Below are 27,283 nucleotides of genomic sequence, written 5' to 3' on the forward strand. Positions count from 1 at the left end.
CTTACTGTGTGCTATTAGCACTTTTACTTAAGTAAGGGATCTGAATACTTCTTCCTCCACTGATTATGCATGACGGGAGGGGAAGATTTCTTTTGGAAAATAATAGGTATAAAAAGGTATAAATCTTCTTATGAAATAATAATTATCAGGATACAAGTATACCATTTATACCAGAAGAATCAAGCTCATATTTATCTTTAAAAAGTCCAAGAACACCTATATAATAATAATAATAATAATAATACGATCCATAATAGTAGTTTACTGTGGTCATTGTTGAGGCTGTAGTTTACAGAGGTGCTATTTGGGTTGAATTATTGTACATTTGTTCATTGTTTCCACTGTTTCTTTGAGATCACTAGTTTTGCATATTGCTCACTCAGTGTGACAACAGGAGGAATAAGTAGCCTAATGCATAAAGTAGTAAAGAGGTAAAATAAGTAAGTAAATTCAGTAATCTGCACGTCATTAGTAATCTGCACAGTTTTTTAATGTTTGAATCGACTCCACTTCTTTTCAAATCCCGGTGAAGTTGTTGCATAATGACAGAACACACAATGCATAGACAAGGAAGTTTTATTTCATTTCCTGCGATCAAATCTCTGTGGGTACAAATCATTGTATTTTCTCACATCTTGTTCAATAACCCATGATGCATTGCATCCATACATTTGTAGCTCAAAACAGCTTTTACAAAAAAGGATATACAATATATACTTATATTTATATATATAATATACAGGTGTTTCTTTTATGCATTTAGATGTGTTTTTGTAATGGGTAAAATAAGATTTTAAAAAAACACAGCCGAGTGGAAACAAATCCCAGGTAAGGTTCAATATTACCAAACAAATAATAGCCAGGTTATCAAAGTGGTCAACGTTGGCTATCTTACAGTTAACATGAAGCCCTTCACACAGTTTGCATATTTTCCACAATTACAGTCGTGTAAATCCAGAGTGATTGCCTTCTTTTATTGTACTATGGACCTGTGAGTGTCAATGACAGATCAAGGGAACTGGTTTTATGTGGGCAACAAAAGTTTTCATGGATCTCTACAGCTAACTATTAATACGGCATTGTGTCGTGACCTTAAATTAACAATGGTATGATTATTATCAGGATTAAAGTATTTTCAGGGAGAATTATTTTTACATGAAATATTGTGCCAAAACCTCGCCATCCTTCATCTGATTTGTATGTTTATAAGATGACAACATGTCTGAATCTACGGTAAAACATCCCCCGAACTTCAGTGTATGGCTTTATAGTTCATCTACCCAGGAGGACACATCTTGCACACCCCCACGGCAGACAGGTGATGCTTCCAGCACCGCGATTTCCTTTTTTTTTTTTTTTTTTTCATGTTTGTACTGTGGCTGGCACCTGTGTAAAATTAGGATATGTGTATTTTTTTCTGTTTGTGCCAGAGAGGAATAAATAGATTCTACATAAGCAAGAAAACAGACTGAAAAAAATAAGATTTGAGTTGTAAATATACAGTTGAAATGTCACTCAGGTAGACTTGACTGTCACAGTCAATGCAAATGATAAGTCCACTGTGCTGTGTTGTACTTTGTCAACAACGTTACTTCTGGTGTTACTCACTTCACATTATATAGCTCAAAATTACAGTATTACACTTTTTTTTTTTTTTTTTCAATACAACAGAGTAGTAATAATAATCATGTGTGTTTATACTAATTGATCATCATTCATGTAAACATATTTAACCAGGTCATGCAAACAGTAGACCAAAACTTCTTCCACTAGAGGTGCACAGCACGGAGCAGGCGGAGCGCCCAGACTGAGATCCCTCCGCCTCGGCGTAAAAAGACCCAGCAGGCGGATATTTAGACGCTGGTCAGAAACAGAACAGGGAGGTGACGAGCGTGATATGAATGTGATTGTTATCTTCCCACGCATTCTCAACGCAATTGCACCTTTTAAACCTCCTAACATGATGTGAGCCCACGGAGGAAGGTCAGATTCCTGTGATTTAAGGGGGATCTCAGTTTGAGCCTCTGATAACAGAACAGCCATAAAACAAAAAAAGAAACGTCTCCTTTTGATATTCATACATTTTCGATGTTTTCCCAAACAGAAGCATGCAGACACTCCAGGTCAGAACCGCTCTTCACAAACCCAGTCTGAGCCAGAATATAGAGTCCATAACCCCCACAATTAACCTCTCCACTCTCCAAAAAAAACATAAACCAAAGTAGTAAATACTTATAAAAGGACAGAAACACTTAATATGAGGAAAAAAAGACAAACAGAACAAATGGGGAGGTGGCATCGGCAGTGAAGTCATGCCTTGAGATTTAATCAACTAAACAGCTACTTGGTCAGTGACTGGACCGAGTCACATTGATGGGTGAGGAGGAGTATAAAGACATGCAGGAGTAGCTCTCAGCAGGAAGCGTTCCTCTTCTCTTTGTGCCCTGTCTGGCCAGATTTTTGGAGAAAGCTGCCAGTAGCGTAGAGTGTGGGAGCCAGATGGAGGCAGACAGACGGTAATTGTGATTAGAGGTAGATGTGACTGATCATGTGAGAACAAAACTAATGGAGAAGACTGCCTTTACGCCACTGCCTCGTCTTTGTCTTTAGGACTCAAGAGGCTTCCTGAAGCTAACATCCAGGACCACACACTGTCAAATGACCCGTCAGCTACAGTATAACTGCACAAAGGACAACATCGCTAATCATGTAGACTGACCCTTTCTATAAATCACCGTCCACTCGGAGCGGCCTTGCATTCTGGTCTGCAAAAAAAAAGTAAAAACGTGTGTGTCTGGAGTCGGGTTGTGTATTTTTTTGGGGGGGGACAAAGACTTACAGTATGTTTCTCCACACTGTGACAGTGACCTGCTCGCTGTGGACGCACTCTGCCTGATAACTACTCTGCATTCCTGGCCAGACTGGGCGGGCGGGCTCTGGGCGCTCCAGGGATTCAATGTCACCATGACAACGGGAGGTTGTGCTCAAACGCGACTGGCTGGCCTGCAGCAGTAGGTGCAGCTCCTCAGGCTGTCCCGGTCTGCGCTGCCCTCTGTGCTTCCACGACGGCCGTCCTCGTAGTGGGACACTGGAGATTAGAGGGAAAACAAGGGAGCGTGTGAGGTTAAAGGGACATTCTGGTTTCATTCTGATTATGGGTCATAATAACTTTGCCCTCGGCACGTCCTTTGTAGAGATATGGGTAATTTGACTGCTGCAAAACAACATATATTATGGCAAGCAACCTCCTAAAGCTTTCCAAATAAACTCAAATTTTAAAGGTGCTAAATTCAGATATTCAGAACATACCTATTAAGTCCACACAACATGGCGACAACTGAGCCAGGGGCTGGAAGCTAACGGTGCTAACAGCGCTAACAGCGCAAACAATGGCAACACTGACTGAGCTAACAGTGTTAACCTGAGGGGGAACCGGAGGGTGGGCATTAGTGATTTGAGGGTCAGGTTTTTTTTATTACCCACACTCGCCCGACCTGTTAAGGGAGCCAATCCGCATCACTCGACCCGCAAAAATATGCGTTAATCAACCACCCAAACCCAAACAGACTTGCAAACCCCCAACTTTATGTATTATAGTAGCACAATTGTCGGGACTGAAGTCTGAGATAAGGACAGAGACAAGCGGACATGTGCCGCGGCTCACGGAATCTCACAGAAATACGTGAAATGACCACGACCCCTTGACAGCGCATTACGTGGTGGTGGATACGTTATTTCTGTAAGTTATTAATAACTCACTTGGAATGCTACCGTGTCACTTTTTGACCGGCGATTGACCTACGCATCACTAGTGGGCACCACGTTATGAGCTGTAACCGCTGTATGAGCGCAGTGCAGAGCAACGGCCGTGAGCTAGCCAGTCGGACATGCTTACATTCACAAACATGCACTAAAAGGGTAGTGTCTAGAAGGTGACCCACAAGTTGCGAAACTCTCGCGTGATGGTTAAGGTTCGGCATTGACCTCGAACAGCTAAGGTCAGGATAGGACGTTGGGCGGCGAGTCTCGCGAGGAGTTTTTACAATTTGTGGGTTACCTTCTAGACCACGATCACACTAAAAGGCACACGCAGCCGGCCCGGCTATGTAAACAAAGCACGGAGAAGCTCAGATTACAACACACACAGAGGGAGAGTGACTTCATTCTCTGCTCAGGTAGACATTACACCTCTATATCTTTACATAGCAAATAGTTGTTTGATGCTACATTAATGCTCTGGAAATTGAATAGAGAACCTTTAAACTTTTCCTTTCAGTCAAGAGTTTGGTGGTGGAAAGTGCAAGGTTAGCGCGACCAAAAGACCACAACTTTATGAGAATAAGACCTATAATTTTAAATAATTTTTAAAAATACAATCATTTTCCTTCAACAAGGTGACTTACTGTATGTTCAGGAGCCTCAGCTTAACCTGTCATCACCTGTCTGCCTACTTACAGTATATCTGGTTGACCCATCCTCTCCTGTTTGTCTAAGGTTTGTCGATTCCCTTCTCTTGCCTTCATCCACTCACCTCACTCCTCTTCACATTCATTCATCCCCTCATCCTCCCTCTTCCATTCAATCCCATGCATGCCTCTCCGATCTTCTCCCTCTCTGCTCGGTACTGTCTGTCCTGTCCTTCTTTTCTGCCTTCTATACATTTGTCCTGCCAAACCTGCATCCTACTCCTCCTAATGCTGCATCCCTGTCACATGGTAGAGATGGTAGAGATGAGAAAGATTCCCACTACTTGCTCAAGACAGTTGTATGATTGCAAAGTTGACCGCAAGAGGGTTGAAATACTGTGAATTTACAATGTAGCACTAAATCCATTAAGGCATGAATCTTGTAAGTGAAGAGAGCCACCCGTCTGAATAAGACTGAAGGAGAGTGTTTGTTCAATCACTGTGAACTGGTAACTTACAGCTCTCCTCCTCCCCGTTCCCCAAATCGTCGTCCTCCTCCTCCTCCTCTTCCTCTGGGAGCAGATGTCCATGGCAGGGACTGGTGGGAGTAATCTGACTGGGTCCCTCGAGACTAGTGCCCAGCTGCAGCTTCCGCATGTGGCGCACCACCGCTGTGGCATTAAATGCTTGCTACAGAGAGAGAAAGGGGAAAACTCATCTGTGTCTGACAGTTACTGAGGGAGAAAAACAGCAAAATGTGCTCCTACCAATTTGAATACTGCTCTTTCAGCAGGCTGCTCTGCACTGACCTTCCATTTACTTTTGGCAAAGTTCTTCTTGATTTGAGCGCTGACAGATTCGTGGATATTCTTGTCCAGAGCGGTGTCTCCACAGATCCTGCAAAGTCAGCAAGCATTAGAGGATTTACAGGTAGTTGCGGCACCTGGCTGGGACTTATTCGTTGTGTTATTCGTCGATTAGTAGATCGACAGAAAATGAATCTGCAACTATTTTGATAATTGGTTCATTGTTCCAGTCATTTCTCAAGCAAAATAACAAACTTAAGCTCGTTCCAGCTTCTCAAATGTGAAGACTGGATGCTTTTCTTTGACGCTCAGTAGCCTGTATAAGTGGTTCAACCTTTTCGAGTCGTGACCCTCCAGTTTTGTTTAGTTTGAACTGCTAGCGACTAGGTGTTGCCCAATATGCTCAAGGACATTTGTCTCTCCTCCTGACCTGCCAGAAATCCCCCTTCAGAAACTCATCTGCAGGTACACTTTGACTCTCACAAACACTCAATAAAATCTATTCTGAGGCCAATTATATCACTGGTGAAGGTGATGTCATGTAAAAACATTCCCCAGCCTAAAATATGTTAATTTATTTTTAATATGTTATTTGATTTTTTTCTCCACAACCATCTGAGGAGGAGATCAGGCAGGCTAACTCTGTTTTGTCTTTCAAATATCTTTAAAAAAACATACTCCGATTTGCTTTCTCTTAATCAGTTCTTCTTTTTATTCTACTTGTTCTTACTGTGTTTTAGTACTTCATACCTTGCTTGTCATTTTAACTGCATCAACTCTTATTTTTATTTAGTACTATCTGCTAATTTATTTTGCTTTTTATGTCTTCATAAAGCACTTTGTAACTTGTTTTTGAAAAGTGCTATACAAATAAAGTTATCGATATTATCTGGCGACCCCAGGAAATTATCTCGCGACCCCCTTGGGGGTACTGACCCCCAGGTTGAGAACCACTGGCCTATATGATAGTAAACTGAATATCACTGTTGGTCGGATAAAACAAGATGCTATGGGAAGCTATACTTGTTATAGACAAAGTGATTAATCAACTATTTGAGAAAATAATCAACACATTAATCAATAATGAAAATGATTGTTAGCTGCAGCCCTGCTGTCGATTACTTTTTCAAATGAATTGATTAATTTCTTTGTTTTTTCAGAGTTTTTCATTTTATCTGTAAAATGTCAGAAAATAGCTAAAATGGTCAGAATTATTTTCAGGAGCCCAAAGGGACGTCTTTAAATTGCTTGTTTTGGTTGACCAACAGTAATTTACAATATAAAAGCTGCACATCCTCACATGAAGCTAGAGAATGCTTGATAAATGTCGGTAAAATGATTAATTTATTATCAAAATAGTTTTTTCAGTTAAAGGGATAGTTTGGGTGTTTTGAAGTGGGGTTGTATGAGGTACTTATCCATGGTAGGTGTATTACCTACAGTAGATGAAGGTCGGCGTGCCCCCAGCATCGAGAAACAGACAGGAGCACCGACACCGGAGCAAAGCAATACAGAGAGGTGGATGGAGAAATGTATTTTAGCCGCCTAAAAGAAAGGCTTACCTAAAAACATCAATATCCGTGTAAGTGTACACTATATTTAGAATATTTTCACCGCTTTATCTTACCGTGAAACGGCCCTTTCCTTTCTCCTTTCTGACAGGGAACTGAACTGAAAGTGAAACTTATCTATGCTCTCTCCAAAGCCAACAGGCTCAGATGACAAAAAACGTATTGATACGTTTCACTTTCAGTTCAGTTCGCCGTCAGAAAATATTCTAAATATAGCGTACACTTAAATGGATATCATTTTTTTTAGTTGGGCCTTTTTTTTAGGTGGCTAAAATATATTTTTCTGCCGTCCCCGTTCACAGCACTGTATTGCTTTGCTCCGGTGCCGGTGCTATAGACTGTTTCTTGATGCTGGGGGCACGCTGACCGTCATCTACTGTAGTTAATACACCTACTATGGATAAGTACCTCATACAACCCCACTTCAAAACACCCAAACTATCCCTTTAAATTGAAATTGTTCCGTTTTTTCACTTCCTTCAATCAACTAATTGACAGATAGATTTCAGTCCTACACACAACCACATTGAGAGGGATGAGTATGAGTGTATTTTTTTTTATATAAAGACAATCATTATTACGGTTTTCTCACCATGGATGCTGGAGGGCCTGATCACACGTATATCTCTTGAGAGGTTCTTTCTCCATCAGGTGACAGATGAAGTCTTTGGCTGCAAACAAAAATCAAGTTCATGCTGTAAACAGTCCACTCTGATTTGTAAGATGTCACTATTTGTAATAGTCGGAAGTACCTGAATCTGAGATGTCGTCCCAGTACGGAGAGTCAAATTCATACTCTGCTTTCAGAATCTGCTCAAACAACTTGGCATCGTTTTCATCATAAAACGGAGGATATCCACACAACCTGAGGGAGCGATATCAGAACATATTCAATACTGGAAAATGGTCGCTTTACGTACTTTTCAGTGAGGAATGAGCTCAGACTTACAGAATATAAGAAATAACTCCTATGGACCAGCAGTCCACTGCTTTGCTGTAGGGCTTCTGAGCGAGCACCTCGGGAGCTGTTACACACACACACACACACACACAGCAGTCATTACAGACAAAATACTGTATACGACTCACAGCAGCAGTGGGGGTGAATTCAAGTAATCTTGACCTTTCGGTAATACCGTGTGATCTGGCGGGTCACGTTAAAGAGGCAGAGAGCACTTGTGAAACACTTGCAATTGACTCAGTAGTGGATGAAAGAGCCTCTCACAACGCAGTGAACAAAGAGAGGGGATATGAGCTGAAACAGCGAGCGCTGAGCTCACACGAGGAGAGAAATAAATACCTTACCCACATATCCAGGAGTACCGCAGGCTGTGGACATGACGCTGCCCGATCCTTCGATCTTTGACAGTCCGAAGTCACTGATCATGATTTTGGAGTCTTCGTCCATGCTGTAATACAGCAGATTCTCTGGCTGCAAAGACGAAGAAGAGTGATCAAACAGGAAGGTTTGCAAAGGGAAAGGATTGTTGTATTTCCGTCTTCTCTGAGCAATGATACCTTCAGGTCTCTGTGGACGATCCCCATATCGTGGAGGTATTTGACTGCGTCCAGGATCTGGTGGATGAGTTGGCTGGCGTCTCTCTCTGTGTAGAAACCTTTCTCCACAATCCTGTCAAACAGCTCACCTCCAGATACGCTGCCAGGAGAAAAATCACAGTGGTTTTGTGTTGAATGCAGCTCCTGCTGTGCAGCCAAATATTGTTCAAACCGCAGAACATTGTTTTAATTGTATAGATATATAAGTTACCAAATATATATAATTTGACAGAAATTATGTATAAAATGGTACACAAGACATCTACAATATTTAGTGCAGTTAAAGAATAACATCTTGAGTTTGAGTATTTCAGTTGATAAACTATATATGATGCATATGTGTTATATGGAGCTGCAACAATAAATCGCCAAGTAATCGATTAATCGGTTGAGTAACTTTTTTAAGAAAAAATTCTCTGATTCCAGCTTCTTAATGTGAATATTTTCTGGTTTCTTTACTCCTCTATGACAGTAAACTGAATATCTTTAAGTTGTGGACATACAAGACATTAGAGGACGTCATCTTGGGCTTTGGGAATCACTGATTTTTTGACATTTTATAGACCGAACAACTAATCGATTAATTGATAAAAAATAATCAACAGACTCATCGATAATGAAAATAATTGTTGGTTGCAGCCCTGGACCAGTATGTTGGTCTGCAAGAATGAATGTGTTAAATCCTGATTAGTTACAGCCCTAGTGATGTATATGAATATAGATATATATAACACTAGAATATGGAATAAGATGATCCTTAATGCTCTTTGAAACAAAAGGGAAAACTATATGTTAACTGATAATGTAATAAAATTACATAAATAAGTAGAAAACGAATCACAAGTTCTCAGATCCTATGGCGACATTTTTAAATGTCTTGCTTTGTCTGACAAACAGTCCAAAACCCCAAAATATTAAAATTTAAAGTGATGTTAAACCGAGAAAAGCAGCAAATAGTCCCATTTGAGACGTTGAACCAGACAAGGTTTGGCTTTTCTTCTTGATAAATTGATGACATTCAATTTGCAGTAAATCCACAGAATCGTCTACAGTAAAAATGCACGCTTCATAAATCTTCTGTTATGTAATTGTCCCTTTCTGTAAGATGAAGAGGAACTCACAGCTGCATGACGAGATATAGGTGGGATGTACTTTCAAAGATGTCCTCCAGCGTCACAATGTTGGCGTGCTTGATTCTGAGGAGGATAAATGGACAGAAATCATCAGATGGAATATGTTGCATTTTCACTTTCTCCCTCTCGTGACTAACTGCTTACTGTCAGTCGGTCACCAGATGGCATTCTTGCTGCATAATTCAAATTCAGAGTGCTCTCTTTTCTATGAAAAGCTATACAGTTAGTTTAGATCAAAACTTTGTGTTTGCCCTCTTCTCCTTAAATACAAACTCTCATGACTATGACCAATGTTCTGCAGCTGGAAAGATCAGCTGTGGAGATTATAGCTAAAGGGCTTAACAGAATGGTAAATGGTACACGGACGTGCATTTTATATAGCGCCTTTCTAGTCTTCCAACCAGTCAAAGCACTTTACACAACATGTCAGCATTCACCCTTTCACACACACATTCATACACTGATGGCAGAGGCGGCCATGCAAGGTGCCAGCTTTGCTCACCAGGATCTCATCTAAATATTCATTCACACACTGATACCACGGCTTTCGGGAGCAATTTGGGGTTCAGTATGTTGCCCAAGACACACACAGGCCCTTTTTTTAATCTAATTTCAGGAAAACTGTCATAGTATAAAGAACACACTACCATATGCATAAAAGCTGAATAATTTTTTTTTCCTTTTTTTATGCAATCAGAAGAGTGGGTCCTGCATTTGTATTTACCCCAGTCCAGAGGGCACATACACTAAGAGGGTGCATCTCTTTGCAAATGAAATACAGTATTGATAGAGTCAATCTTTGCATGTAAACTATTAATTAAAAATTGATAAAATGTTTTTGAGAATCAATACAGTATCATAAAACATAATATTGGGATATTAAATTTGTTCTATATTTTCTTACACCCCTACAGCCGTGGTTTATTAAAGAATAACTATTAGTCCATCAGCCAGACCCCACAAAATTTGGCCGTCGTGCCACTTTGGAGGTGCCATGTCTCATAGAGATTTTTTTAAAGGTCTATGTCCCTTGTGTTGGAAAATGCATGATAGCATTACAGCAATGGTAGCTTTCTATGTGCTATCACTCCTTTTTTCATCCCTTCATCATTAAAATTTGTCCATCTTTATTCGCCATTTTACACATAGATCCAGTATAAAAGAGGGTAACTAACACACCATATCATGAAGTCATATATCGTTGTAAAGCTTAGACTATAATCTATCCTTCAGTCACATTGTCATGACACTGAGGTCAAGCGAATTTGACCTTTGACCTTTTATGCTGCAATGGGGCAAATTCTGAATGCAACTCCAAATGCCCTTATAACTAACTCCATATTGATCGGATGTGCCCATGGATAGTTCCAGCATAAAGAGCACAAAAAGAGCTTTAAATTTATTTATTATATGACTAACAACATTTCTTATCAGAATAAACGTAACTATATGCAGTTTGTATCTGATAGAATGTTCAGAACCTTGCATTGGATTCTGTTATTGGGGGCGTTTGTAAATGGCTTTCTTAGCAGCAGAAACACAAAATAATACTAAAACTAAAAAAACTGTACTAAGAAATTAATTCTCTATCCATTATTTTTTTCTCATTGTCAATATAAACATGTTCCAACTGATGAGGCCCTGACTCAGTGGCAGTGGGTTATATTCCAGGTGATATGTGAAAATGATGTTCACTTTTTTATAAAGGCATGAAACTTGGTACACTTGAACAGTTTGGAGCCCTAAACATTTTGAGACATGGAGCCATCGCAACAAAAATTACCATAACCAAATTATGTATTTTGCATCATATCTCCTGTGCCAAACATGATAACACAGAAAAGGTGATGTCTATCCCTTTGTTTGGATGGCCAATGTTTACAATGATACCATTCACAATATCATAAACTGTTCAGGTGAATAGTTAATGGTGAATTCAGTGATGTTGTATGAAGCAAATCACACTATCTGAGAACCTAGGCTAGACTTTATAATATCCTGTCTGTTGCATATAAAGTCTTAATCCTTTTGATCATTAATCCTGACAATACAGTGACTGTGAAGAGTTTAACAATACTTTTACTTTTACCTTAACATGTTTGGCACAGGAGATATGATGCAAAATACATAATTTGGTTATGGTAATTTTTCTACCAAACAACTGATCAGGCTGGAACTAACAGTGTCCTGGAAAGAGCATATGGATGAAGCCAATGAGAGGAAGCGAGACCAAGTACAGGGAGCTAGTGTAAGAATGTAGAAGGCAAGGCTGGCGAACTCGCTGTGAGCCTGTGGAGGTGGGCTGCAAAGCATTTGGGCACTGGGCAATGGGCATCACCGGGGAGGCCATAGAGGAAGGCCATTAGATCCATTACTGAAGCTGCAGAGAAAGACACCAGACTGGCTTTGGATCAAGAGGCTAGATCCATGGGCGACTGCTGCTGGGACTCAAGCTGGGGTCTGATCAACCCTGGCTGGGTCGCCTGGGTGAGAGTGTCTGATGTTGAAAGACCCGAAATACCCAATGACCCCAGGTTCCATCACTGATGATGCATCCCGGCACATCTGCAGGATGTATCTTTCATCTTTTGTGTTTGACATTCTTTTTAAGCTTTAAGTTGTTATGGTCATATTGAATATTGCTCTCCTCTTAACAGTCACTGTATTGTCAGGGTTAATGAACAAAAGGATTAAGCTTTTTAAAACTCTATACAACATACATGCACATAACAGACATGATATTATAGTCTAGTTAAGTAGTAATAGTTAAGTCTAGCCTAGGTTCTCAGATAGTGTGATTTGCTTCATACAACATCACTGAATTCACCATTAACTATTCACCTGAACAGTTTATGATATTGTGAATGGTATCATTGTAAACATTGGCCATCCAAACAAAGGGATAGACATCACCTTTTCTGTGTTATCATGTTTGGCACAGGAGCTATGATGCAAAATACATAATTTGGTTATGGTAATTTTTGTTGCGATGGCTCCATGTCTCCAAATGTTTAGGGCTCCAAACTGTTCAAGCGTACCAAGTTTCATGCCTTTATAAAAAAAAGTGAACATCATTTTCACATATCACCTGGAATATAACCCACTGCCACTGAGTCAGTTGGAACATGTTTATATTGACAATGAGGTAAGAGTGAGAAAACATAAAATAATGGATAGAGAATTCATTTCTTAGTTAAGTTTTTTGAGTTTTTGTATTATTTTGTGTTTCTGCTGCTAAGAAAGCCATTTACAAACTGCCCCAATAACAGAATCCAATGCAAGGTTCTGAACATTCTATCAAATACAAACTGCATATAGTTACGTTTATTCTGATAAGAAATGTTGTTAGTCATATACTATATCAATTTAAAGCTCTTTTTGTGCTCTTTATGCTGGAACTATCCATGGGCACATCAGATCAATATGGAGTTAGTTATAAGGGCATTTGGAGTTGCATTCAGAATTTGCCCCATTGCAGCATTAGAGGTCAAAGGTCAAATTCTCTTGACCTCAGTGTCATGACAATGTGACTGAAGGATAGATTATAGTCTAAGCTTTACAACAATATATGACTTCATGATATGGTGTGTTGGTTACCCTCTTTTATACTGGATCTATGTGTAAAATGGCGAAAAAAGATGGAACAATTTTAATGATGGAGGGATGAAAAAAGGAGTGATAGCACATAGAAAGCTACCATTGCTGTAATGCTATCATGCATTTTCCAACACTAGGGATATAAACCTTTAAAAAAATCACTATGAGACATGGTCCCTCCAGAGTGGCACGACCAACCCCCTGGCTCATGGACTATATAACAAATACTATTCTTACTCACACACACACACACACACACATGCACACACACACGCACGCACACACACAGAACTGGATCATTTATTGTTATGAATGAGCCAACAGACAGTCGAGCATCTCTCTTGGCTCTCAAGTCAAGCTGACACACCATCGCTGTAACACATCAGCAGCTGAGACGTGACTTTCAGCAGAAACAGAGAATCCATCTGTGTTTTTTTTTTCTCAGATTAACTTTCTTCTCTCTCGCTCTCTCTCTCTCTCTCTCTCTCTCTCTCTCGCTCTCTCATGACTCTCACATTTATTTAACGGTGACTTTAAGTATTTGGCTAAACTCCACTCCTCCCATTCTGCCATATCTCTCTCCTTCCATCGTACCCCACCCCCCTCTCCACTTCTCCACCCTCTATGTCTTTTTCTCTTTCTTCAATACACTGCTGCGGGGAACTCCACACCATCTCCGCCTCTGTGTGCTGTTGCCCTGGCAACAGGGACACTAAAAATAGGTCTATGTTCTTTACTCCTGACATTTCCGGTGCACAATCCTACTGTTTCTACTGACACCGTGCATTTAGTCGCCCGTTCAATTGACCCCCCCCCTTGCACGTATTCTGCATCTGTGTGCATGCATTGTTGGGAGAGGCCGCCCTGACTAATTCCTCCCGGTGGACACGAAGCACAAAGCTGACGCATCACAGGGAACTCAGGTGACCTCACCTGTGTAGTACGGCGATCTCATTTTCAATGTTGTTCTCTTTGCCTTCCAGTGCTTTCTTGGGGATGCACTTAATGGCCACCAGCCTCTGGGTCCTCTTCTCCTCAGCTAGAACCACCTCGGAGAAAGCTCCCCTAAAACACACACACACACACACATATGCACACGTTGAAAGAAAGAAAATGTGTGGGAGTGTGGGGTGAAATGGCCAAGATGGGAGAGTAGGATTCATTCTTTTTAGGCCTTGATGGATTGAAAGTGTTGCACAAAAGAAGCTAGAATATTAGAGCTGCCTCCTCTTAGTCGATTAGTCAACTAATCGGTTGTTTTGGTCTTAGTCGGCGAAGATTTCTTCAGTCAATTAGTCATTTTTCATGCTTTTTTTCATGCTGAATGATTTATTTCCAAAAAACCTATGACCACATCTCTGGTGGTAAACACCAGATTTAAAGTGGCGCTTTTGTGAGATTCTTTGTGGAGAAACTCATCTGTCGATTAAATCAACTATAATCGGTTAGTTGACAAAATTGTATGAGTGTTAGTCAACTAAGAATTTCTTCGGTGGAGGACGGCCCTACAGAATATTCAGAGCTTTTCATGCAAATCATTTTATAATTCTTGATATCTTTTTTCAGTGTAAAGGTGTGTTTTGGGTTGATTCCCACACTAAATAAAGTTAGCACATATTTTTGTGGCCTCCTAAAAACGGTCTCTCAACTAACCACAAGGTTTAAAAAAAAGATCTCCAAATACCAGCCATCTGTGTGCGCGTGTGTGTGCGTGAGTGTGCGTGCGTTCGTGCGTGCGTTCGTGTGTGCGTTCGTGTGTGCATGTGTGCGTGTTCATGCATGCGTGTGATGAATAATTAAAAATGGTGACATTACCAAGAGTTTTTTGGGGGGCTCAGGAAATACTCAGGAGGTGAAGCATCAGTTGCGCACAGACATTTATATCACTTGTTTTTTTAAAAAAGGAAAAAGAAACTATTTTTGATCTGTTCAATAATAGATCCAGTAAATGTGGTGTGGCTGTTTCCGAGGGAGACCAGACTGCATTATGGATTATGGTGATGGTGAGAGGCAGAATAGTGTGTATTTACACAGTCTCCCCACAGGAGCGTGGGAGGGAGCTCAGGAGGAGGCCTGAACGCACAAACATTGTTAGCGACCGCAGGGATCCTTTATGTGTGTGTGTGTGTGTGTGTGTGTGTGTGTGTGTGTGTGTGTGTGTGTGAAACAGCACCGTCATGCAACACACAATGGGAGTTCAATGTTCATGTTTTAGCAAATATTCCCTCTTCTCTTCCGTCTGTCACACTGCGGAGCATTTGAGGACTTCTACATCTTAAGTGTGCAAACTTAAATAAAAGGATGCCGTTGCCAACAACAACCATGTGATAAGGAGGCAAACATCTCTCACTTTCTGTTTATTCTGCTCTTAATGGTTATTAACAGATAATTACAGAGCGGAAGAGTTATTGTGCAACCCCGAGCGTCTCTCGGTACACCTCCTCCCATCGTCGTGTCATAATAAATGTGGATCTGTGGTAATCCTTGAGATGGCTTTGTGCCGTGGCCATCTTGTGCTCAACGAACCAGCGCAGCAGAAACGTTTGCATAGAGAAGCTGATGGATGCATACGAGGAGAGACGATTCTCACACACATCTCCGGTTTCATTTTTTAAACGGCCCTTAAAATAATCTCAAAGCAAAATCACATAAAGCTCCAATTCTCATCGACCCATAAAAGCATTTTAATGTGTTTAAATCTGCCACATTTACAGTGGGAGTTTCCTGAGAGGGTCAGGAGCGTCAAAGCTCTGTTATAATCTATTTAGTCTTATTGGCTGTTTAAAATAGAAGGGTCAATGGGCCAAGATGGGGAGGGTGGGGGGGGGGGGGCAGACAGGTAAGACCCTAAAGGTGGTGACTGACATGTGAATTCATAACTGAAAACAATGTTTCTGTTTCTGGCCATTAATGGAGAAAAAGCTTTGTTGCTTACAGGGCTGCAACTGATGATTATTTTTAATTATTTTCTAGTGAAAAAATGTCTGTCACGCTGTCCAAGAACCCAAGGTGGGGTCTTCATCATACTAACAGTTCAAAACCCAACAATATTCAGTTTACAATGAGAGAAAAGAGGCAAAATCTCACACTTGAGAAGTTGGAACTGGAGAATGTTCGGCTTTTATGCTTTAAGTTACGGAATTATTATTTGATTATCAAAATAGCTGCCACTTCATTTTGTTAATTTACGATTCAATTAATCCACTAATCACTTTAGCTCAAGCTGGTTAGCTTCGAAATAAATCAATCTGAGACAAGGAGAAATGGTCATGTGACCTAATGTTAAGCTAGAGACGAACTGCACCACGGAGTCTACACAACAAGGCTGTAAAGGCGGATGAGTCGGCATGATGACGTTTTGTACTCTCATTTAGCCACTTGTTAGTAACCACCTTTTTTAAGACACATAAAAGCTTCAAAATTCATGAGTGGGATATTTACTGACATATATCATAACGTAGAACAAAACGTTAAATCCTCTTAAGATTGTGTTAAACAGAGACCTTATTTCAGGCATCTAACTAAAAACCCATTAACTCATTTCCTGGTTTTAGGACTCTTTCCTGCAGCTCTCTATAAGAGCCTACTACACCAGTAGTTTTTTTTAATAATTTAATCACATGGTACATCATAGATAGAATGTATAAAGAAACATGACAGCGACCTCTAGTGAGCGTAGTAATTATGAGAAGAGCAGAAGCGGAAGTCGGGCGCTGTAGTATTGACAGCGTGAAACTCAATAGGGGATGGAGGTCGGGGGCGATGGATGGGACACAAAATGCAGGGTTTTCACCCAGGAGGCCAACAACTAGTTGTCTTTGTGTTCACAAGCGTTAAGTTTCACTTTTGAAACGTAGTTATTGTAAGCCAAAACACGATGTTTTCCCTAAACTTAACTGTTTTTGTTGCCTAAACCTAAAGAAGCCTTTTTTCTGTGTGTTCAAAACGTAACGTTTTATTTAGTTTTACATGTTAGAAGGTGTTGCTTTTAAAGTAAACTATATGTAACGTTCAGAAGATCCTTTTTATTAATGACACCTGTGGCCGTTAAGCGAACTGCAGTCAGCATCCTGACATCTCTCCACGTCGTCCATTAATTCCTGATGATGGACAGTTCATCGGACATTATCCCTTACATGAGGTTCTGTAATGTTCCTAGATTTTATTTTGACCATTGGCTCCATGATACTAACTAGCTTGCAGCTAGCGAATTACTTTATCAGCTAATGTTATGAAGCAACCAAACAGATCCATGCTGCATAGCTACTGTAAGTCACAGCAAGCTGGCCAACCATAGCTTAAGCACTCAAGACAGTATTTTACTATATTAGCTGCACAGTTTTGGCGTTTTAGGGGAGCTGAAGAGAGGCAAGGCACCCGGGATAAACGTCATATTCTTTGGATTTTCCCAGCAAAACAATTCCAAGTATACTTACATAGAAATCAGTCCACAGGTTGTTATAGGCAACTGAAAGAGTCGGCGAATGTCTCAGTTTTTAAGTTTCGTTACAATCCATACACATACTGACAATATGAAGCGATTAAAACACGTATATTGTTTCATATAGTACCTTTAAGTTTCACTTTCACAACGTAGGAGTAGTACGCCCCGAATGACCCACATCTATGTTGCTTATAGCGACCGATAACAGTTATTTAATAGTCCGATAACAGTCAAATCGAGTGCAGCAGAGCAATGCAATCCTCAAAATCCAGCTAACCAGAACATTGTTTTTTAATGTAACAGACCGTTAAACATACAACTGAATAATGTCCTTTTCAGTCTTAGAAGAACCAATTATGACAGTAACAATAGAAACAGTATAGCAACAGTATCTGTTATTTTATCCATTGTCATCGCTCCTGTTGCCAGAGCCGTATACTACAGTAAATATCTGATTACAAATTTTGACTCAAGTTTATACTGTACGTGACCTGATCCCTGCTTTATCTATGCTTACTCCTGAAAAGAAAAAAATGCTTGCACACACTTCTCTGCTGTTGCCGAGAGACACATTGTAATTACTGTAAGCATCCAGTTGCTAATTTCTACTTGGAGACGCAGTAGGGGAGGACTCTCAGGGGGTTTGGGGAGAAGAGGAGGACAGGAAGCTACTGTAGCTGTTATTCTGAATTGATGAGATTTAGTCAACAGCTAATGTGTAAAGTCTCAGCATTAGACATGTCAGTGAAATGATTATTGTCCAGATTTATAGACTTCAATCTCTCCAGTCTCCAATTAAAACACGCCAGCAATCAGCAAACAGACCGCTGAAATCGTGACACATCATTTCATCTATTTTATGCCAATAAATAATCCTGGCACGCACATTGACTCGCTGTTAGCAAATTAAAATGAATAAGTTTCACATGAGTCATTGGCCTTGAGACTCATAGCTGACGCTCGGCTGTTTTTGTGTTCACGAACAAGACTGTCAACACGTATTTTTAGACATTTTTGAGATGGACTGAACCTCCAATAGATAGATAGTCAGATGGATGGATGGATAGATAGACAGAATCATGCATCTGTAGCAGAGTGATGGTGTCTGCCCCAAAGCCATCAGCACAACATGAACACCACAGCATGGCTCTCTGTCTGACACACACACACATACACCACACACACTCACAGGTTGCAGTAATCCCAGCTGTCCATATGGGAAAATATTGATTCACACATTCTCACACGGCTGTCAGCGTCTCTCACTGCTCTCACTATGATAAGTGAGCTCTCATTGCCTTCTTCCATGTCTTAAAGGCTTCACCTGACGAGAGTCAAGTGTGATGTAATTAAATCCCATTTGCACTTCCAAATGATGGATGTTTGCCGCAAACGTCACACAATGTTCATAATGGTCTTTTTTGTTGTTGTTGTTCTAAAGATACACTATCAATCAGGCACAGTCAGGACCTGTTGCAGACAGCGTCGAGCATCCGTAAGTCTATCGATCTCACCAACATGCCTCCAAGTCCTGAAAAAGCTCTCTCTTTTTTAGCCTAATCCATATTGTGTGTGTGTGTGTGTTTGTGTGTTTGAGAGAGAGAGAGACAAAGAGGAGAGTGGATACGTGCGGACATACAGTCGAAACAATCTAAATTCATTCTTACATCTGAGTCATTATGAGAAATAGCTTTATATATTCATATCAACAAAGCTTTGAACTGGACCATTCACCGTTTTCCATCTACTCTAGTAAATTCATGTGTAGGTCAGACCTCTTAACTCCTCTGCTCTTCTCTATAAACACCCAGCCTGAGTGCTTTAGTCCTGCATCACAGTGTTTATGCTCCTACACATTATCCACCTGGACTTCTTAAAACTCGCATCCACCCACATCTTCGTTTTTTTTTAAGGCACCATTGTTGTGCTTTCTTTCTGAGTACAACATTCAACCATCATATGCCAAATATCCATCTTTGAAGCCCAATTAAACAATATGTATTTTAGTATTCAATAAAACAGCCTACTGTGAAAAGGGGGTGCTGGTAATATACTGCTGCTGCCACTGAGAATCAACACCAAATTCTGCAGCTCTTTGCCGGTTTAGTTGATTTAAGCTCATTGTTTTGAGTCGGCAGACAAACTCCACAAAGGCCGACCGTATTCTCAGTGTTTTATTCTCCAACCGCTCTATCACCTGTTCAAACTGGCCCATTCACTGTAGTGTCTTTCCCTTAACATCGTTACTGTTTTATTCCCCCTCATATGTGTCTCCTAAATGTCTCTTATGTTTGCTCTGATGGTGTTTTCGTCGTGTTTGGCGGTTTTTATCTGTCCGAGTATTTATTTTATCTTTGTACGGTGTCCTTGGGTGTCCTGAAAGGCGCCACCAAATAAAATGTATTATTATTATTTATCATTTATTTTGTTTGGTGGATAGTTCTACGACGGAGAGCGTCAGCGATACACATGAGAAGTACTCTGTGCTGTGGATGTTTGGAACTGTTTTTTGTTTTTTTTTACTTCCGTTTGGTCTGATATTATTTTATTAAGTGGCCCCATGCTCTTCATTTCTGTCAGACAAGCTGCCAGCTTGCGGGGAGATCTCTGTCCACGGGACTCGTAAACTGAACTAATGTTCATACGTGAGTATCACTACTCCTTTAAGTCTCCGTCTGACAACGTCCTATTTATTTCATACAGACTGTAAACACATCAAAAGTTACGATCTCTAAGTTGATTCATGGGACATTTAATCAAAGTGTAAAAGAAGAACTCATCCATGATGTCAACATCCATGAAATACAGAGTTGATGACAACAATAATCCACACAGTAACAACTACAGTGATGGGCAGCGTTACTCTCTCCCCCATCTAGTCTTTAACAAAGTCACTGGGTAAAGATGGCTTCCAGATCACAATGAAGCAGTACTAGAGAGTAACTAAGTACTTTTATTCAAGCACTGCACTTAAGTACAATTTTGAGGTACTTTACTTGAGTATTTCCATTTTCTGCTACATTATTTTTCTACTCCACTTCATCTCAGGAAATATTGTACTTTTTACTCCACTATTTATATGATAACTTTAGTTACTTTGCAGATTCACAATAAAAAATATAATCAACAAATAGATTATGATGTATTTTTACAGATTAAGAAAAAACGTTATTGATCCCTCGGTGAAATTCACAAGCTACCCAGCAGTATATAAAGTCAAAAAATAAGGTCCACCTTTAGCAGCTGAAACATTAAATTGATGAACACATTAATTCATTAATAATTATAAATAATTCTGAAATGGGCCATTCGGCATAATGCATACTTTTATTTTTGTTACTTTAAGTACATTTTGGTTGTAAAACTACTTTTATTTAAGTAACATTTTGAATGCAGGACTTTTATTTGTAACAGAGTATTTCTCCTCTGTGGTATTGCTACTTTTACTCAAGTACAAGATCTGAGTACTTCTTCCACCAGTGCAGTTAAGAAAACCTGAGCTGGCTAGAATCTCATAAAGTGTGTTACGCCTTCATTTGACAAAAAAGCAACAGAGGTATCGCTCCATATTGACTGTGAATACTCTGAAATTAGATAGCTTCACAACTCAAAAAAGGTCAAGAGGCCTCACAAGTATATGGAGTTATATCAGAGCTACATACTTTGTCTGTCTCGTTCATTTCATCCTGGGTAAATCACAGAAGAAAAGTTACTTTAGAATAACAGAAAAAGCCGAAACACGTGCGACCAAAGGGTGACAGACATGATAACTGCAGAGCGGAGGGGGATTGTTTCAATCTGCTAACCCTACCTCGAGGACAGCTCGTCCTGAAGTGGACTCCAAACAGAGGTAGAACTGTGAGGATTAGCTGGATCTGAATATAATAATTCAACACAAATCAATTAACTTCACGCACTGAATTCCTGGATAAAGCTCCTCTGTAATCTTCTCTCCGAGCATAAGGAGCTTTCCGTCAACACATTAATTCTGCCCTCTGCCAGGTCCGGCTACTGTGACAGGAGGGAAAGAATATTACTACAGCTTTTGGTATGAAATATGGGAACATGCTATCCTGGCATTTCACTCTTTCAATCCTTGTTATATAACCCTTAATATCATGCTTCAAATTACAATCGCTGTTTTAAGTCTTAGTGGACTCATAACACAGAAGTTATCAGCGTTTAGCAACAGTCGTGAGTTCTCAAATAAACAGTCTGCTAGTCAAAGAGCATTGCATACAGCGTGCACAGCTCTGAGACGGAGACCGATGGAGTCTTATTTGATGTCCTCCTACAGCTTTCGACATAACCAGACATCCTCATCATCATCTACCCGCTGCTATTTCGCTTTTTTTTTGGATGTGAACCAGAGTCGCGCAGTCATTAAAATCTGGTTCTGTGCAGCCTCTCCGGGGAAGCAGGTGTGATTCCAAGAAGATAGAAAACAACCACACTCCATATGGCACGCTGGTGTCATCACAGGTGGACGTGTGCTAGGTCACTTGTACTTGGTTTGGGGGGGGGTTGGAGACCATCTGGGCTCAGTCCTGTCCCCCTGGAGAGTGCAGTCACAGGTCTGTGTGAGTCCAGCCCTCACCATTACAAGGCAACCTATTCCCTGCTGGTTGGAGATTAATCTTGCAGTTTATTATAAAATGAAGGTGTATTGAATTTAAATTGAGATGTAAATGTGATCTATTTTGGATTCCAGACTATATAGCAACAGGAAATATAGGTGGCTGCTCAATCACATCAGATAATCGAACTTTTATAAAAGTTTTTCAGACAAATCTTAAGGCAGCAGCTGCAGAAACGGGGTTCATGTCATCTTTCCTTTTTGCCCCGAGCATACTGTACATGTGCTCTGGATCCCTTTGTTCACACAACGGTCTGTCACATCCCTCCAGTCAATCATCACATTGGTAGCTGACTCATTCAGATATAGACGGGTTATATCAAAATACTGCAGGTTTCATTGGGTTTTGTATCGTTATTTGTAGGGCTGCACAATTAACTGAGTATTATTCGCGATCACAATTTTGGCCTCCCACAATTAAATGAACGTGATGGACTACGATATTGACGTTTAAAAGGTGTGCTCTTCTCATAGAAAACTCTGCTGTATATCAAATCAAACACTTCCTAAACTAACAACCAGCCGGGGTGCGATTCAGGATGTTTTGGCTTCACTTTTGGGGAGATGGCATGCCACTGCGCACGCACCCTGCAGCCTGATAAAAACGTTTGTGAATGTTGCCGCCTCAGTCCAGAGCAGAAAAGTAATGTACTATATATTTTACGGGCAAAACGAAAATGCACTGAATTCAGGTGAAGAAGAATGAATTTTATTTTAAGTCTTATTTTGATGCAACAATTTGTTAATTAGCAGGAATGTTGCACAACCTGAAAGTGAAGTGCTCTGTAGATTTTACTTTGGGTAAAACTTTTTTGGGGACAATTTTATTTTGCTTCTAGGAGACGCACCGTGAATATGGACCAGTCTTATTTTGATGTAAAGATTTGTACAGGAATGTAGCACAACATGTAAGTAAAAGCAGTGTTGTGTTTATTCAAATGTGAAAGTGAAATAAAAATATTTTGTCCCTAAAAATCAACAAATAATCGTGATAAATAATCGTGATCTCAATATTGATCAAAAATAATCATGATTATCATTTTGGCCATAATAAGGCCATGCTAGGTCATTTTTACTGAATGGCTAAAATAAAGTCTCCAGTGTGCATCTGCCATTAGCTGTCTAAATCATGTTGTTTTTGTTACATAAAACGGTTAAAATTGAAATACTCATGTTCACAAATATTGACGAAATGTCCAAGGCAGGAAGAATAACTAAACTGACAATGATGTTGAGTAACAAACACACTCATATGCAACCACACATGCCTGCACACACATATTTGCAGGTGCAATTAAACACATGCATGTCAAACACATACGCCGTAGCATTTTAAACTCATGATCAACTCACAGTCATAATTGTAATAGAGACCAACTTAGAAATAATGCAAACTGCTTCCAGAACTAGAATCAGTTAAGTTGCTTAATTTGTTATTCGTCTGCTGTTTTGTATTGCCTTTGACCAGTCAATCCAAAAAACGTAATTTTAATCCGAATATTTTTGCGCAGCTCAGAAGAGAGTCAAATTGGCCAGGGGGGGAAAAAAATGCATGTTGGAATACTTCTAGGCGAGTGGGAAATAGTTGAGTCAGCATCCAACAGCGGCCAAGAACAAGGCAAGTCTGAGTCAGAATAGGCAGAAATGACAAGCACGTCCAAAATGTCAGTCAAGTTTCTAGAGAGTCCCTGACAGCATGGACAGATGGAGGAAAGAATGAGTGGCGGTCAACCTTTGACCCCCTCGCTTTCTCCAACTCTCTGTGAAATGCGTATGTGCTCTGTTACCTGCAAGTTTTGGGCCCTTGAATGTCTGGGGGCCGTCAGACAACAGCACTAAACTACCAGCATATAACTTACGTTCCCAGCACTTCTTTGAAGTCATAATGTTCTTTGATGTCTGATGTCTTCTTTTTCCATCCAGTTCCATCCTCTCCAAGAGGCATCCTACAACGCTGATCGGATTCGCCACACTACAGCTACGGGGCAGAATAAAAAAAACAAACAGTGAATAGATTCATGCATGATTAAGTTTTGACCCATCAAATGTGGATAAATCTCTGATCAGGAGGACTGTGCTAAACTGAACCAGTGATTTACTGATTGGACCAGTGACTATTAATGAAAATAGGTTGTTTAAGACAAGAAATTCCCTTGAGGCACTACATGTTGTAGTGTGTTTTAACCACGTTCTGCCTGTTACAAGCATCATTCCAGCACACAGTGGGGGAAATAATAGATAACACTTGAAATATGACACCACAACCAATGGGCACTCTTGCACTGTATTTAATTAAGAGTATTTAGACTGCACTATATATTCTCCCTCAGTTTAATATGTCCATTACAGTTTGGCCGAGTGATTGTTACATAAAACCTTCAGCCATAAATAAACCATTGATTTTTTTTTTTATGGCAGCAAGTTTGATTGGACTCGCTGCCATGAAGACAAGTTATTTTATTCTTCATGATGACTGATTAATAAGCTGAAATCAAAGCGAAAGAAAACATTTAATCTGCAGGCCTGGCCTCCTACTGCAGTCTCCTATATTTAAAAAAAATCAGAGAATAAACTTGTATAATTCTGCGTAAAATGTCATGAATGTTAATAACAAATGAGTAAAACATAAAAAATAAAACTTGCACACTGAAATGAGAATATGACTAATCATGCCCCCCAAAAACAAGCTATACAGCCCACAACAACTATACCCTACAGCCTTACTTTGCTGACAACCAGCCAGGCAACAATAAATAGCAACAAATAAGAGAAAGTAGGGCAAACAGTGCAGCAGAGACAGAGACAGTGGCAATGAAGGGACCGACGCACAAACAAACGCATGGTCAGTAGAGGCACATACCAGCTGGGGGGGGGGGGGGGGGGGGGGGGGGACCTGAGCTATATTTAACATCTGAAGCTTTAAACAATTAGGCTGCTCTGAAGGAAAATAAAACCTATACCTATACAAGAGGTGAAATGGAAAGTGTATTCAAACATCTGATCTGCATTGAGGCTGCGGGGCGTGAATGGGAATAAAGAGGAGGTTGAATGGGAATAAAAATCGGTCTGCAATACTGAAAATGATTTTCCATGTTGGTGATCATGTCAGTAATATGTGCTACATAGAGAGAGAGAGAAAAGGCGGTGTGGGTGTGCGAGCTTTAGCCTGCTGCAGAGCTCAAGGGTACAGCAGTCAAAGGCAGCATCTCTGGGTTATAAACCAGGAGGCTGCACGCACACACACACACACACACACACACACACACACACACACGCACACACATGCGACAACAAAACAAGTTTTATATTCAACAGAAAAAACTACACGATTGATGATGCATTTCGGTGAATGAAATGGAAACATAATAAATCCATACCTGACTGTGGATGTGTGTCTCTGTGTCTCTGTGTCTCTGTGGTGGTGGTGTGTTGTCCTTCCCTCTGGGAGCTGATCTGTGGATGCTGAGCTCGAGCTTTAGTGCGCAGCGCCGGCTCGCTCACACTGCTCCTTCTGACGTCAAGACAACCAGACGTCTGTGGACGTAGTGCAGCAGGAGGAAGAAAATATGCTCTACTGCTCCTCTAAAACAAGCCTGATCCGCGGTGCACCGTATTTAAAAACCACCGTCTGTTACATGTGAACAGCTTTTGTTGCACATCTGTCTCGCAGCGCGCAGTGGATAGCGCGCATCTGTAAAGGATATGCTGGGTATGCAGATGATGTATAGAGGCTTTGCAAAACAGGCATAACGTGTCAATGTGAATAATGTAGCCTCTCATACAGGCACACACATTATAGCCAAGCAGCCTGCGTAAAATGTATTTTTAAACCAATGAATCTACACTTACTTGCAAGGAATTAAAGCTCTGATTTGCCACTAAACTTGAGGCAACGCCCTGCCTCCCTCTCTCTCTCTCTCTCTCTCTCTCTCTCTCTCTCTCTCTCTCTCTCTCACAGCATCAACCTGGATGTTGGCTGTCACAGGTCACAGGACCCATCACAGGTGCCAGACTAATTGTAAATTACAGGAAAAAAATACAACAGCAATTAAGACTAAAAAATACCAAAAAGTATACTATAAGGAAAATACACAAGTTGTTGATCTTGTATGACTCAAACTATCCAACCCCTCATCTCATTCTCCAATCTTACAACCAGGCAGTGAATACTCCCACTTTGATTTGGATTGTGCTCACTTTTAATGGGTGCATTTGTAGACAATTATATTATTTTTATTTTTATTTTTATTAAGAAATAAATGAAAAAATAAACTAAAAAATATATAAAAACAAAAATATATTGTAGACAATTAAGTTATCTGTAAATAGAAACGTTTTTTACATGACACTGGAACTCAACTTTAACATGAAACTTTAGATTAATGGACTGTATACAAACACTATCAACACTTCAAATGTAACTAAACATGTTTCAGCCACTAAGCAACATATACAGAAACTCTAAGTATATGCACTGGTAACACAGCTGTTTGATCATTATTTTTGGACCATAGTCAAACCCATAAATTGCTCCCCTTTGCAGAAATAAAAATGTCATCACCAAACAGTGAGCCACAACATCTGAGCTCTGACCCCATTCGCACACCCAGATAGGTTTAAAATTTGTAAGTTGCAGGAAGAAATACAACAGCAATTAGGACTAAAAATACCAAAAAGTATACTATGAGGAAAATACACAAGTTGTTGATCTTGTATGTTCTTTGTGTTTCTTTTTTATTCTCTTTATAGATGCATAAAAGTTAACTTGAACATATGTTAACATCATGCTGTAAACACAACAGCAGATCATTTCTACTATACCCCATCCCAAAACTATCCAACCCCTCATCTCATTCTCCAATCTTACAACCAGGCAGTGAATACTCAGACATTGATTTGGATTGTGCTCACTTTTAATAGGTGCATTTGCAGACAATTATGTTATTTATTTTTATTTAAAAAAAAAAAAAATTAAACAAAAAAATATATAAAAACAAAAATATATTGTACACAATTAAGTTAGATGAAAATGCAAACGTTTTTTACTTGACACTAGAACTCAACTTTAACATGAAACTTTAGATTAATGGACTGTATACAAACACTATCATCACTTCAAATGTGCCTTCTGTA

At 40.0% G+C, this 27,283-nt stretch overlaps 1 protein-coding gene across 1 annotated transcript; it reads right to left on the bottom strand.

The window, feature by feature from the left end:
* Positions 1-560: 560 nt before the first annotated feature.
* camk1a (calcium/calmodulin-dependent protein kinase Ia) lies at positions 561-25,860 on the bottom strand. The gene is made up of 12 exons (XM_037781616.1): positions 25,528-25,860; positions 24,010-24,128; positions 14,004-14,135; positions 9,462-9,536; positions 8,302-8,440; positions 8,089-8,215; positions 7,733-7,808; positions 7,536-7,648; positions 7,376-7,454; positions 5,216-5,303; positions 4,925-5,096; positions 561-3,088 (listed from the first exon to the last, which is right to left on the bottom strand). The coding sequence occupies exons 2-12, from the start codon at positions 24,093-24,095 to the stop codon at positions 2,985-2,987; spliced, it is 1,191 nt and encodes a 396-aa protein (XP_037637544.1). The 5' UTR covers positions 24,096-24,128; positions 25,528-25,860; the 3' UTR covers positions 561-2,984.
* Positions 25,861-27,283: the final 1,423 nt, after the last annotated feature.

The sequence above is a fragment of the Sebastes umbrosus genome, chromosome 1 (genome assembly GCF_015220745.1).
Source record: "Sebastes umbrosus isolate fSebUmb1 chromosome 1, fSebUmb1.pri, whole genome shotgun sequence".
Lineage (NCBI taxonomy): Eukaryota > Metazoa > Chordata > Actinopteri > Perciformes > Sebastidae > Sebastes > Sebastes umbrosus.